This window comes from Heliangelus exortis, chromosome Z, assembly GCF_036169615.1.
Source record: "Heliangelus exortis chromosome Z, bHelExo1.hap1, whole genome shotgun sequence".
Lineage (NCBI taxonomy): Eukaryota > Metazoa > Chordata > Aves > Apodiformes > Trochilidae > Heliangelus > Heliangelus exortis.
This window is the reverse complement of record NC_092454.1, coordinates 21050123-21063420: the sequence shown is the minus strand read 5'-3', so window position 1 is coordinate 21063420 and position 13298 is coordinate 21050123. Positions and strand designations below refer to the sequence as shown.

The 13298-nt window shown below is 44.1% G+C and overlaps 2 protein-coding genes across 15 annotated transcripts in view; one reads left to right on the top strand and one right to left on the bottom strand.

The window, feature by feature from the left end:
* Window positions 1–13298, top strand: part of PSD3 (pleckstrin and Sec7 domain containing 3) — a 140678-nt gene that overhangs the window by 64781 nt on the left and 62599 nt on the right. For 9 of the 14 annotated variants that reach the window (XM_071730611.1, XM_071730609.1, XM_071730605.1 and 6 more), the window contains 5 exons: window positions 1685–1726; window positions 6930–7136; window positions 7237–7317; window positions 10212–10324; window positions 12823–12881. In XM_071730611.1, coding sequence (XP_071586712.1) covers window positions 1685–1726; window positions 6930–7136; window positions 7237–7317; window positions 10212–10324; window positions 12823–12881 — 502 coding nt within the window. Of the gene's footprint in view, window positions 1–1091; window positions 1425–1684; window positions 1727–6929; window positions 7137–7236; window positions 7318–10211; window positions 10325–12822; window positions 12882–13298 lie in introns of those variants that run through there. The other 5 variants (XM_071730603.1, XM_071730601.1, XM_071730612.1 and 2 more) reach the window with 4 other exon arrangements.
* The window catches only part of KIF2A (kinesin family member 2A), a 289833-nt gene continuing 280161 nt past the window's right edge, over window positions 3627–13298 (bottom strand). The window contains exon 22 of the transcript XR_011723211.1: window positions 3627–3636. The gene's annotated coding sequence lies outside the window, so the exon portion shown is untranslated. The remainder of the gene's footprint in view (window positions 3637–13298) is intronic.

Genomic DNA, 13298 nt, shown 5'->3' with positions numbered 1-13298 from the left:
ATATCTCCATTAAAGTCAAAGCTGTTTAGGTCAGAGAACTTTCATTCACTGAAACAGAGATGTCTCTGCCAATTGTGGTTGGTTGGGATGTGCAGCCTGTCATCTCATCCATGTCAAGAACCTTCTACATTATTGCTGGTTAGCACTCTTCTTCCTCTGTCTGTCAGGATAGGCAGAGAGGCAGAGCCTGGTGGCTGACAAGGTGGCATAGAGGCATTTATAGCTTTGGATGTGTTGTGGGAGCACCAGTGAAGAAGAGGACATATATTAAGCAGACTCCTCACTAACACAGCTGGGTGAGCTGTGAGTGGGTTGGTGGTTGCTTTTCCCTTATTGCAGAATTCTGCCTTTTACTGTTATGAATTATTCTTTTGAGGATAGGTGGTTCATTTTGCTGTGTGGCTTCCATGCGATACCAGAGCCAGCACTGAAATGCTTCATTCACATGTCTGCAGGGGAGCCTTAACCAAAAGGTGTAAACACATGTATTTATCTGTGTGCTCCCTGCCAGGGAAGACCAACTCAACCAACTGCCCTGTTAACATGCACTTCCTGGGCCAGTCTTCCATTAAAATCATCCCTAGCTATTGGTGAAGTAGTCTGTTGGCTTCACAGTTTTGCTTCTGTCCTGGAGGACCCTGCAGGAGCCATTTTGGGAGATGTCAGTCTGGTTTTAAGCATGGTGACAGCTCTTGGCAACCACCATGCAGTGGATCTGAGGTCTGTTTTTTGCTAATGTCTGGAGGCAAGTGGGCTGGATTCTGAGTGTGGGACTGTTCTGATGTGTGCAAGAGACATATCTACCTGTTGATGCACCTGTCAGAAACATCCACTGTGGGGGGAGCTCTTGGGCATCTTCTGTGGCAAAGGCACTTTTTAGTTTTATAGGCAGAGAGGCATTAATGTGGAGAGAATCTGCAATTGCTGACGCCTGCCACAGAGATGTGAAGAGCCTGAAGTTGAAAGGGAAACAAACCTGAAGTATTTTTAGCAAAACATTTTTACTTCAGGTGGCAATGGGCCAGCACGTCTGTGTAATAAAGGGCACGCTGTCTCTTAGAAAGACTGTAATCCTGTCCCTGCATGTGGTGGAACTTCTTGTTCTAATGCTGTGATCCTGCAATGATGGTGTTTGTGTTTGCTGTCATGCAAGTACACCAGAAAGGGTGTTTTTCTGAATGATTAAGCTGTTAGCTCTCTACTTATGATTGGCAGGCATTCTTTTAATGAAAGAAAAAGGCAGGTGATTACAGGGATCAGGAAGTTATTTTTGAGCAGTGGCATGCATTTCGGCCCCTGAATTTGGCTTTCCATATGCCGTTTGTTAATAATCAATAGGAGATCACAGGGCATCTTTGTTTATTTTTTTACTTTGCTTCTCTCTGTGTGAGGTGATGAGTGTGGAGCTTTTTAATGGATTCTCAGTGAGTACTCTCTGTTGCAGAAACCATCCTCATTTCATGTGTCCTGGCTGATCCTTTGCTCATGAGACACCCAGTGAATCAAGCTGCAGCAAAGTGCAGCTGTATCAGTCCTCAAAGAGGGATCCACTCCAAAGCATGTCTTTGAAGAGAATCCATGTGTAGGACTTGAAAGCTGATTAAACCATTGGGAGTAAAATAGCACAGTGAGTCATCTGCACAAGAGGGCATTATTTTTTATTATTTTTCTCCCCTTCCTACAGTTTTATCTTGGAAGAGCCCTGGAGCTGGATGTTACTGGCAAGGTAAATCATTGCTTAATGTGACTTCGTGCTTGCTCTCTCCTGGTCCCAGGGAAGCTGGTTCAGAGCTGTAGCAGCAAAGCTGCAGCTGAGCCATTCGCAGCCTCTCTGTGTGGTTGGTCAAAGTGTCCCACTGCTGCTGGGATTTCTTGGCTTTCTCTGGTGGGTCCACACAACTTTTAGTACCTGGATGTTTACTCATGGCTTTGCAGCTCCCATGAAACAAAATAAATTTTGTGTCACTGGTGATTTCTGATCTGCTCTGAAATGTGAAGGGTATTCTTTTGTCTCTCTGAGGGTTGCAAGGTAGGAATTCCTTCCCTCAAGGCAGGGCCTTTCACAGAGGGAAGTCAGCTCCCCCCACAGTCCAGGATAGTGTCTGGGCTTTCTAAGTACTTCTACCTTTCTGATGTCCTTGCCACACAGTGAGGTGAGAGCTGCTCTGAGAGGCTTTTGAATTAGAAATTGAGCATGCTTTCACAGCCTGAATTGATGGTTATGGTTGAGGGGATGGTGTCCTCCATTTTGCAACCAGGAGGCAAATAAGGTTCAAAGTGAAGGCATTTAAAACAACAGGGCCAGCACAATGCTACAGAGGGTGATTATATTAGTCCCAGCATGACTCTGGTGGATACTTTACTCCTTCTGAAAACAATATTTGTTCTGGCTCTAGCTTCAGCATGCCAGAATGCATCTCCACCCTTCCTTATTTTTGATCATTGCTACATTTTGCTCTTATGGACTTTGCTGGCAAATGCCTTGAAGTTAAAGCTGATGCTAAGAACGTGCAGATCTATTTGACAGAAAATGTTGTTCTCCCTCCTGTTTCCTCCTCTCTCCAAAGACACCTTGGAAGATCCCACTCCTGTCACATTCTAGCTATCCCTGAAATCTGCATTCAGTGCACTCCCTCTGGACATGCACACTGGATGGATTAGCATTCCCAGGGCAATTCTGTTTTCTGATGTGCATGCAGGAGAGACCATGTGCTGCACAGTGTATGCTGTGTTTCAGCCTGAAGAGAGCTGCAAGCAGTAGCAAGCTGGGATCGCTGATGAGGGTGGGCTGAGAGCAGTGCTTAGGCTCAGTTGTCGTATGCTGTTGCTTAATGTCAATTCTGAACACCTCCTTGTTAGTGTTTGGGGCAGTTCCTCCTCCAGCTGGATATGAACTTTTCTCTAATGCTTTTCTTTAAACCCAAGAGTTTTTTCTCAATAGATTTGCTCAAAAATGAAAGTTTAAGGCATCTGAAACTGCAGGATGGTTATAATGCTGAGGATTCTAGTTGCAGTCTAGTAGACTGGGAGAGCGGACCAGTAAGATATGAGGTGCCTGTATGCTTACCATTGTGTTGCTGGCCTTGCCCTACTTTTGTCTGGAGGTTGCAGCGATTCACCAACCACGTCTTATGGAGGATTTCTGTTTTGTTGAAACTTTGGATGTGGGGTGGGAGGAGTAAGCAAATCAAGAATATACTTAAACAGATCAAATATGCTAAGTGCTGAACTCAACACAGTGAAGATACCTTGGTGTTGGACGCTAAAATCCTATAGACCTTGTTGATGATAGAGAGGTGAAGAAACAGTATAAAATGTTTTAGACTGTCTAGCTGTTATGGTATGATACGGGAAACCAGCTTTACAGATGTTACGGCCTGCCTGTGTTTCATCTGTGTGTGTGGTGGGGCAGCTGCTGCTTTTTGAATGTACTGAATTTACCATAGCAGCTGTTCATGGGATTGCTGTAATTTCTACTGACAACATTGGTCACAGCCTCTGTGTGTTCACTGTGAAACTGGGGATGCTTCGGTGGAAGGAGAAGGGTGTGTAAGGAGTACATTGCTGGCAACAGAAATAAGACCTGGTTTCTGCCCACAGCTCGTGCACTGTAAGACCAAAGGGATCTGGGTTTTGCTGACTGGCTTATGCATGGTGGATTTTTTTGTTTGTTTGTTTGTTTCTTTTAATTATTTGTTTCTTTTGGGCTTTTTTGTTTGTTGGCTTGTGTTCTTTGGCTTTTTTTTGGGTTTTTTGTTTGGTTGGGGTTTTTTTTTGGTGGGGGGTGTTTGGGTTTTTTTATCTTCTGTTTTCTGATAGCAGAGATTAATGTAAAAGTGTCTGTAGCAGCTGTTGCTGTATCAGCATTACAGATTACCAGAGGTATCATAACAGTCCCTTTTGGTCTTGAATCCAGGACTGGAGGCAATATAATCTATTAAGGTTTCAGCCTACTTTTGTTAATGGAGGTTTTTTATTTTATTGTGATAAAGAGTAAAGCTGCCTCCATGCTTGTTCTGAGAGAGCTTGTTCTGAGAGCCTTTCTTGGCTCTCTTTAGCTGGTAATGCTGCTGTGGGCTCTTCACTCATAGAAGCTGTAGACTATAGAAGACTGGCCTATTTGCAGCAGTATCTTGACTGGAGCCCATTATAAGCTCTTCACAAAGGGTAGTAAGTATTTTTATCTGTGTTCAGTAGCTGGGGAGGCTGAGGCATGTAGGGAAAATGGTGAACTTGGAGAGATGTCGGCCTTTCCTCTGAGTAACACTCCTCCAGCCCCTGATGAAGTGACCTGTCTGGAAGGCAGCTTGCAGCAGGTATGCACAGGACATGTATTTCCTCAGCATTCAATGACATGGCACTGACTCTTATTGCCAACTGTAAAGCTGAGAACTGAAGTCTCACTTTAATGCTGACTACCTGGCATTTTCCCTGAACAAGAGGCTTCTGTATAACAGGCAGCCTATATTGATGATTTTATTTTCTTCTTGTATTTATTAAGTAATGAGTTCACTAGCTGAAGGCAAAATCCCTTATTCTTTGACCTGATACTTGTATGCCTCCCCTCTCCCCCTCCTCCTCAAGATGAAGTTTTAAATCAGGAAGGTTAGAAGGTAAGGTGACAAGGTTTCTTAGGCAGCCCCATCGGCTAGTTTTGACAATCAGAGGTAAAAAGTGCACTCTCCTTCATGCAGAGTGTTCTTCCTTCACATTCTAGCTGCTGCTGTGAGAGACAGAACAGAAGCAGGGAGCTGCTGTACTGTTTATTTCACTAAGTGGCAGATGCTGGCACTTCCTTTCTTAATAAACTTATGGTGGTTTGCGGTAACATTGGCTTTCATGGTGCACTGGTTCTTAGCAGGGTGCAGATGTTTCTTGTCAGCTTTGGCAAACTTTCAGGGCTATAAATTTTGCCTTTAAAAACGAGCAGTGATGAAACAGGGATGTGATTTATGGAGAGGCTCTGCAAGTTGGAATGGCTTTGGAAGCACTGTTTGTACATGGAAAGCTCCGTAGATGTGTTAACTCACCTGGTTATCCTTTGCTCTTGTCAATTGTTAGAGCTGGGAGTTTGGAACCAGTTGAGCCTGATTTGAATGGACATGGCTTTGTGTGGGGTGTGTGCCAGAGGACTCTGGAAGTTCTTTTTTTCACAAGTTTGGAGTAGGCCAAATTTGGAAAATTTTAGGCATTGCCCAGTGCTTTTGTGAAAAGCTGGAGTCATTTCCTACAATAACTGTAGGGGCTTCTTTTTTTTCCTAGGATAGCTGATGGTCAGTGATGTTAATGCTGTTGGAACTGTATTTGCAGTATTAATTTCCTACTACAGTGGTGGAAGTTGAGTCTCTTTTGTTCATTTTACCTTTAAATAAATGCAAAATCAAATCCCAAGTACTTGTAGGAATATGTTAGAAGTCTGTTCCCCACAGACACTTGATAAAAAAGTTGTACCCACAGTGCCAATGCTCTAGCAGTACTAGAAGGATGAAAACAGAGGTGAAAGAGGCAGATCTCATTCCTAATGGAGCTCTGCACACCATCTTCTCTTAAAAACATTCATGGGAAGAGAAGTAAGGTATAGGTGATGATTAGTGTGGAAGGAGGCATGCAAAATAGGAAAGATTTTTATTTTAGTCTCACATTATAAGAAAATCTCATTTTTAGTGGCTTAGTAAGTGGCTAGCATATATTTCAGTAAATGGCTAAATAATTGTTACTGGAGCACAGCAATCTGTTATTCTGACCATGGCGTCTCAAGCCTTAAGATTACAGTAGGGTAGGAAACCATGGTATGTTTTAAGTGTCATGTTTAAAATCATCTTTAACTCATTCCTCTCCTATCTCTTCTGCTCATGACCGCTGTTGGTCATTCATTAACCCTGTGTAAATGAGGATTTAATGAAAGAATTTCCGTTCAGTAATTTTTTAATAGAAACGCACACCTAAGATTTTGCAAGAATTTTCATGCCAGTGTCAGAGGAAAGCTTTTCTAGAGTTGAAAGCCTGCTCATGTGTAAGGGTGTGTATATGGGGGTTTTCTGGTTTGGAGGGTTCTTGCCTCTTTAGGAGAACAGTGTAGACTCACAGCCCAGAAGTTTTCTAGTGTAGCAGGAGGTGGGAAGAATGTGTAAATGCATGATTTATGTACAGTGCCCTGGGATGGCCATACTGAACATCCTGACTTCAAGCAACAGGTGAGGAAAATTATTGCCACCATGAGAAAGTCGAAGGAAAGGAAGGAGTTCCCCAGGATAGGCTTGTGTCTCTCTTCCATTCCCTAGACAGGCTTCCTTGCTCAGAGTCCTACTTTTTCTAGCTATGCCTCCCCATGGGTTACCTGCTGATGATGCATGGCATGGAAGCTGGTGAGACTACTGTGGATGTTATTTTAGATTTGGGGAGTTGTATTGTTTCCAGTACAATTGAGGGAGAACTAGGAAGGGACTTGTGCTGAGTCACCTTGGAGCTACTGAACACCCTGGCTTGTTCACTTCATTTTGCTCTGGAAAATGACTAATGGCCTGCTTTTATGGGGACCCTTTTCAACCCAAACAAGTAATTTTGTTAAAAAATATTAGTGTAACAAGTAAATGAGGAGCAAATATTGTCAGGTGCAGTTTTAGGTTGATGACAGCAAACAGTTCTCTGTGAAGTGAGCACAAGTTTGGACAGTCAGAAGGTGAGTACAGAGCAGTATGTGTTTCTGGGCTGTATGACGCATGTTTGGGTCTCCATGTTTGTTAACCTGTGATGTCTGTGAAATAAATGTCCCTATTCTACACAGCTTCTTCGGTTAAGTAGAATTTGTTACATTGTGAAGTATTGCCTCTGTAACATTAGTTACCCTGTATTCTAAGAGGAATTAAATCCTTCCTGAATTTGTAATCTCATTGTATTTCTTTTCTTTTTGTATTCTTTCCATGTCATAGCAACGCTGAAATGCAGAATATGGTGTTAGACTCCAGTGCTGCCATGGGGAGTAATGAACTTCAGGAGAAAGACGCTACTAGAGCCCTTGGCCATAATCTCAGCAATGGCAGCAGCAGTAATTTGGAAGCAGCCAGGCGCCTGGCAAAGCGCCTCTACCACCTGGACAGATTTAAACGCTCCGATGTGGCAAAGCATTTGGGTAAAAAGTATGTACTGACAGGAGACCTTTGACTACATAGTAGCTGTTGCTGGTTCTGAAGGGGTTTACTCTTGAATGCTAACCTTTGCTTATTTGTTTGTTTAAAGCAATGAATTCAGCAAGCTTGTGGCTGAAGAATACCTTAAGTTTTTTGACTTCACAGGCATGACACTGGACTACTCACTCAGGTATGCCTGGTTGCAGACTTTATGTTCTTGTCTCAGTAAGTGTTTGCTGATTTGTCCTAGTTTAAGTGGTTGGCTGTGTGAGCTTAAGAGGTGAAGAGAGAGATGTGGTATATTCGTGGGACATAGCTTTTCTCTTCTGTTTGGCTAGGCATGCTGTCATACTCCAGAATGCTATTGGAGTGGTGGCATTTCCTGGAGAGGGGAATCTTTGGGTGGATGGTCCTTGGTGCAGAGATGTAGAAACCATTTTATGGTTTTATGTAGTTGCCATTTACTTGGTAAACAGGGCACTTATATTCTGCCAGGTACTGCTGGGGGATGAGGTGTTGCCCACAGCTGAGCTGCACAGACCTTTTGGCTCATGCCTTATATAGCTGGCTTTGCCTGGCTGCAGTGCACAGAGCCAGGGACAGGGTTTGTTCTACCTTGGCAGCCTGCATTGCTGCATCCCTCTGAGGTACTTAAAAATGTGCAGAACAGCAAAAGCTTCCACATGGAAAACGCTGGTGAGAGTTTGGTAGCTGCTATCATGGGTGTTTGAAAACCCAACCCTTCATTTTCACAATGGAATTAGACTTAATCAGTGTTTGTTTTAGCTATTTTTTTTTTTAGGAGGCAAAACACTGAATTTGTATAGCAGTGCCCTGCTAGCACTATTGCTGGTGCTATGGCATTTAAAGTGATTTAGAGTGAGTTTAAATGATGTGGCTGAGTTACTCAAGTGGGTTATTGTTTGGGTTTTTTTTCTAATGATACAAAACCAGGAAGCCTGCAGGCACTTCCCAGTCCCCTTGCAAATTCATTTCCTGGGGGCTGACACCAGGAGCCTATGGCATACCCCAAGGAAAGCCCCAGAATCCTGCCTGCTGAAGGCAGCAAAAAGGAACAAAGCTGATCTGGAGCACCCCCTCAGCACTAAAGGCAGGAGAAGCCAGGGCAGGTGGTGGGAGGTCTGCTGCTTATTCCAGGTCTTAGCGGCCCTGAAGCATGATGCTAAATATACCAGTGTTTTAAATTGTGAAATCCAACACCTAATTGCTTTGTGACACATATTTAGGAGGTCTTTGCTCCTGGTAGATCTCCTGTTAATATTAATAGTCCTGACCTTTTCTAAAATATGCTCTGGCTCCTGTGGGAGTTGGACATGCCAGGGGTTTGCTGAGATTTCAGGAGTAGCTGCAGTGACTGCTGGCTGCACACCCTGAGCAAGGAGCAGAGATGGGGACAGACCGAGGCGTGCTGCTTCATGCTTTGTATCACCATTCGTAGCAAGCCTACGACATGGGAAGGGTTGTTTGTTCCTTATCCTGTTCTGCTTCCACATCCTAGACCCACATCTGCTATGCATCTCCCCAGTGCATCTCTTGCATCCTCTGCAGGACCACAGGAGGGGAGGAGGTAGGACTACTGCTGCTGCAGCCCCTCCCAGAGTCCACCCCGCTGGGCAAAAACTCTCCCCAGTAGCCCTCAGCTGCAATGTCATGCTCCAAGAGTGAGAAACCTGCCTTGCTTATTTAGCAAGTATTTCATCTGTTACCTCTCCAAAGCAGCTTCCAGGGGTGTAGAGGTGCTGAAAAGAGGAGAAGAGGATGTAGACTGGTGGTGTCTGCTGTGGGGGCTGCAGGGGCTGCAGCTGGAAAGAGGCTCAGCTTGAGGAGGAAATATGGCTAGCTGTCAAAATGTCCTATGGGAATACGAGTTAGAAAGAGAAGAGAAACCCTGCGAGGACTCAGTTGTACCTACTTGTGAATTGGGTTACTTGCAATGCATTACATGTGAAATTAAGTTATTTCCAGGGATATCGTACTCTGTATGGGTGCAAGATCATTTCACACACAGCCCAACTCTGACCTTATACCAAAAGGAAAAGATTAGTTTTTATTTGTCCAGGCTAGATAGATGTGAATGTTCGAGCAATATATTCCATGCTTCTCTGCTCTGGTGTTAGTTTCAGTCTTGTGGGGTACTTAAAAATTGTTCGTGAGGCACTTATTTTGTGTTCTGTCTTGATTTGGACCCAAATTTGTGTTTTCAGACTTTTCTTAGAAACATCCTGACAAACGAGCGTAAGCTGATACAACTGAGGCCATCTCTTGGCTCCAGGATGTGGGGATTTTGTGAAGTGCAGAAGTTCTTCTTTGGCTACAAGGGGTGTTTTTTTTAGCAGGAAGAATAGCGGCATAGTTAAGAGGTGGAGTGCTTAAGTGTTGGATGAAGAGTGACAAATGTATGTCTGTCCCACTTTTTTTTGCACACACTGGCTGGCTGTGTAACAAGCATGCCTGTGTGTGCACCAGCCCTGGACTGTCATCAGCTGGGAACCATGAGGACCAGGTTGCTCCCCTCGCTGTGGAAGCTCAGTGGGAGGTGTTGCAACTCTTCTGCCCTCTTCCCCAGATGTTTTCTGCCAAGTCAGGTAGTCACACTGCCCTCTGCAAGGCAACTGGTGTGGTCCTGGCTGGTCCACCCTTCAGAAGGAGGACAGCACATTTGTTGTGAGTTCTGAGTCTGCAAGGCACCTGCTTGACTTTACTGTCTAGGGTAGCTCCTCTGATTTGGATGGGAATACTAATGAGCATGAAATGAAAAGGTGCTTCAGTTCCTTCTCCGAAGTAAAATTATAAAAATAAGAACAGCTCTTTCAAGTGGTATAATTGCTTATTAGTTAGTATGTTTCTTGGCTGAGACCAGTGGTAGTTTAACTGTGCTTCATTTACTGTTGTGTTGGGATCAATGGCATATAGGATAATAGCCTGTTTCCCTAGAAAGTCTTCTTGGGACCTAATGTCTTTTATGCGCTTATATATCTGTTGTGAAGTGAGTTTGCTCTTTTGGGCTGTGTCAGGCAAAAAGAATTCTGTGAATTTAATTTCACCTTTTTTTAACTCTTTTAGGAGTTTCTTTAAAGCCTTTTCACTTATTGGAGAGACTCAGGAACGAGAGAGAGTTTTAGTTCACTTCTCCAGCAGATATTACCAGTGTAATCCAAACGCCATTTCTTCTCAAGGTAACTTTGTTTCTGATACCCAGGTCTTTGGTTGACCCCCTCTTCTTTCAGTCTTACCTTCAATAATAACATGTATGATGCATTCCTGGGACTTGAAGGTGTGTAATTGTGCCACACTCGAGAGGGTGCCTGTGGTCAGCATAGAAGCCCTCTGCGTTCTCCTCATGCAGTTGAGGTAGGGCAGTGAAAAACCTATCTTCATCCCCAGTCAGGAAAGGTGTTTAAGCCTCCTCACTATAAACCTCAGTTGCAGCATCTCCAGATTTAAATTTCCTCAGTGTGTGTGGGTACTTTTACTCTAGCTACATGCATGTGGGTGAAAATAGGTCCCGTCTCAGGTAGAAGAGAATCTGTTTACTTTCTGTGCTCCATTTGGTGCTTGTTTCTCTGCCTGCACTGGCAGCAGGCGTGCCAGTTCTTGCTAGCTGTGGGAGTGAATTTTGGATGCTGTATTGACCCTGGCATGGGTTCATCTCAGGTAGCTAACAGTCAAGCGCTGCTCCTTGCCAATGTTCTCAGTCATTTTGGATATGGCTGGGGAAACAAACAAGCACACAGATCAAACCAGAAAAAGTTGGCACTGAAGAAGAGAACACGCTGTCCGCTGGCACGGCTGCTGTGTTCAGGGAGCTGTGCTGGCTGAGGCATATGGCCCTGTCACTGCAGCTTGGCCTGATCACATACGAGAAAGGGAAGAGGCTGAGAAAGAAGAGAGACATGGGATAAACTGTGCTTTTGGTCTCAGGTCTAAGTGAGAAGCCACTGCTACAGTTGGAGGTACTGGCACACTTCTTTGGCCGTTGCTTTGTGACCCACTCCCATTGCAGTGAAAGGGTGTTAGACCACTTCAGCTTTACAAGCTGGCATGCCAGAGAGGGGAATAGGTAGCAATAAGACAGGTTCTGCTCCTGTGCTTTCTCTGCCCTCTTCCTAATGCCTTTCTAATTTCAAGACACTGTGGGCAGTCAGGTAGATGTGTAATGTTCAGCCTGAAATAATGGCTTTTGTGTTGATGTGGCAGACTTACTCTAGTCCAGGTTGAAGGAGGGATGCTTTCACTTCTAAGCCTGAGTAAATATTTAGATTAAAATGAGTCCTGCAGACTTTTTCCAGGATTGTACATAAATTTGGTGCTGTATTTCTACTGTCAGTAGTCAAGTTCTACACTGCAGAAGTATACTGGTTGTTCCTTTCAGTGGAAATCCAGGATTGCATTTTCCTTGCCCTTTTCCCATTTCTCTTTTCCATCTTCTGGATGCATTCACAGTTTGGAAATGAGAGGGCAAACCAGAGAAATGCACAGAACTAAACTGGAGCACCATGGGCCAGGGTTCAAGCTGAACTTACTGCTGTTAGTGGTAATAGTTCTTCTTTTGTTTCTTGTTCTGCTACAGTTCCAGGACATTGCTTGGGTGCCAAAACCTTATTACCAGAACATCTTTTTGTACAGGCTTCATCTTGCACTGATTTCAGACTGTGATAGTCTTATCATTAAAGCATGAAAATTATCTATCCTTATCCCCCAGTTCTCTTCCTTTATATCACAGAGTGACCTCAGCATAGTCATTATATGTGCTTGGCTACAAAGGTTTTTGTATCCTCTGCAGTGGGTGCATATCCCGTAAGTGACTCTGTGTCTTTGATACCCCTGTGAGAGAAGGGCAGCTGACACCATGTGTTCATGAACAAGGGAAAGGAGAAAATATTTTTCCTGATGTGTTTTATCAATTAGAAACTGGCAAGAAGCATTCGGATTTTCAGAGGTGATAAATGGCACCATGAGCACTGTCACTTTTTCTGGATTTGTGAACAGCTAATAATACGTTTTGCATTTTAAAGGAGAGTCTGGAAATGAGGACTGTGAAATAGGTGTTACTTTTGCAAATGACTGTGGCTTTCCAAGTGTGTCACAGGGACTCCAGGGGTAGAGCTAGGGATACAGCCTATCTCTTCTGGCTCATTGTTAAGGGCCTTTGCTACAGGATGACCTTAGAAATTTCTAGAGCACTCTCTGCCCAATATGGAGCTGAGGCAGTGTAAATAGCTGACTGAAGTTGTCATAAAAATCAGTTTAATTGAACCTTGAATAAGGAGGGGGCCAGAGGAGGAGTAAGGCAAAATACTGATCTGGATCCACTCTTTTCACAAGAATTAGTGCATTTTACTCTTTCCTTTCTGCCCTGTAAGAAATAAGAGGGATCTGATTCAAGCTGTATAATTGGCATTAGCCAGCGCAGCATGACAGTGTAGTTTGCTGTCTAGTTTGCCTCATCCATGGGTACTGTGAGATAGTTTTGACAGTCATTAAAAGATGAAAGAAAAGCTGTTCTGGCTTGGCAGCTGCAGGATGACCTCACTGTTCATTGATTTAGTTATGTGTATTTCTTGATAAAACAGATTCTCATTAAGGGAAGAGACTCAATTAGGTTATGAGACTTAGTTTCTTGAAGGTCCAGTTGTGGATTTGCATGTGATTCTGGTTATGTCTCTTCCTGCAGATGGAGTTCACTGTCTCACATGTGCCATGATGCTGCTGAACACAGACCTGCATGGCCACGTGAGTATGCACAGCTTTGTGTAGGCTGCTCTCACTGACACTGTGCTTGGGGCGGAAGTTCTAATGGCAGCAGAGTGACCTGGCTGGTCACCTCCTTCTAAAACACCCCTTCAGGCAGCAGTCAGTGACAAAGCTGCACTCCCAAGCTGCTGTCGTGTGCAGAGCTTTCCAGGATGCCCAGTTCAGACATGTAAGCCTGGCACTGTGCCTTGTTTACCACACTGTGTGAGGATGCTCCTTGCCCGTGGATCTCTGTCTTTCTGGTATACTTCCCATCCTTTACTGGTTACAGCAACTGGCCGTGGCTTGGAAGCTGGAGCTGTGATTGGCTTACTCTTTTCAGTGTGGAAAATCATTTGGGAAAGAAGAAAGGTGAAGGGGTTCTGAGAAGGTCGCAATGAGAAGGAGATGTTTGCA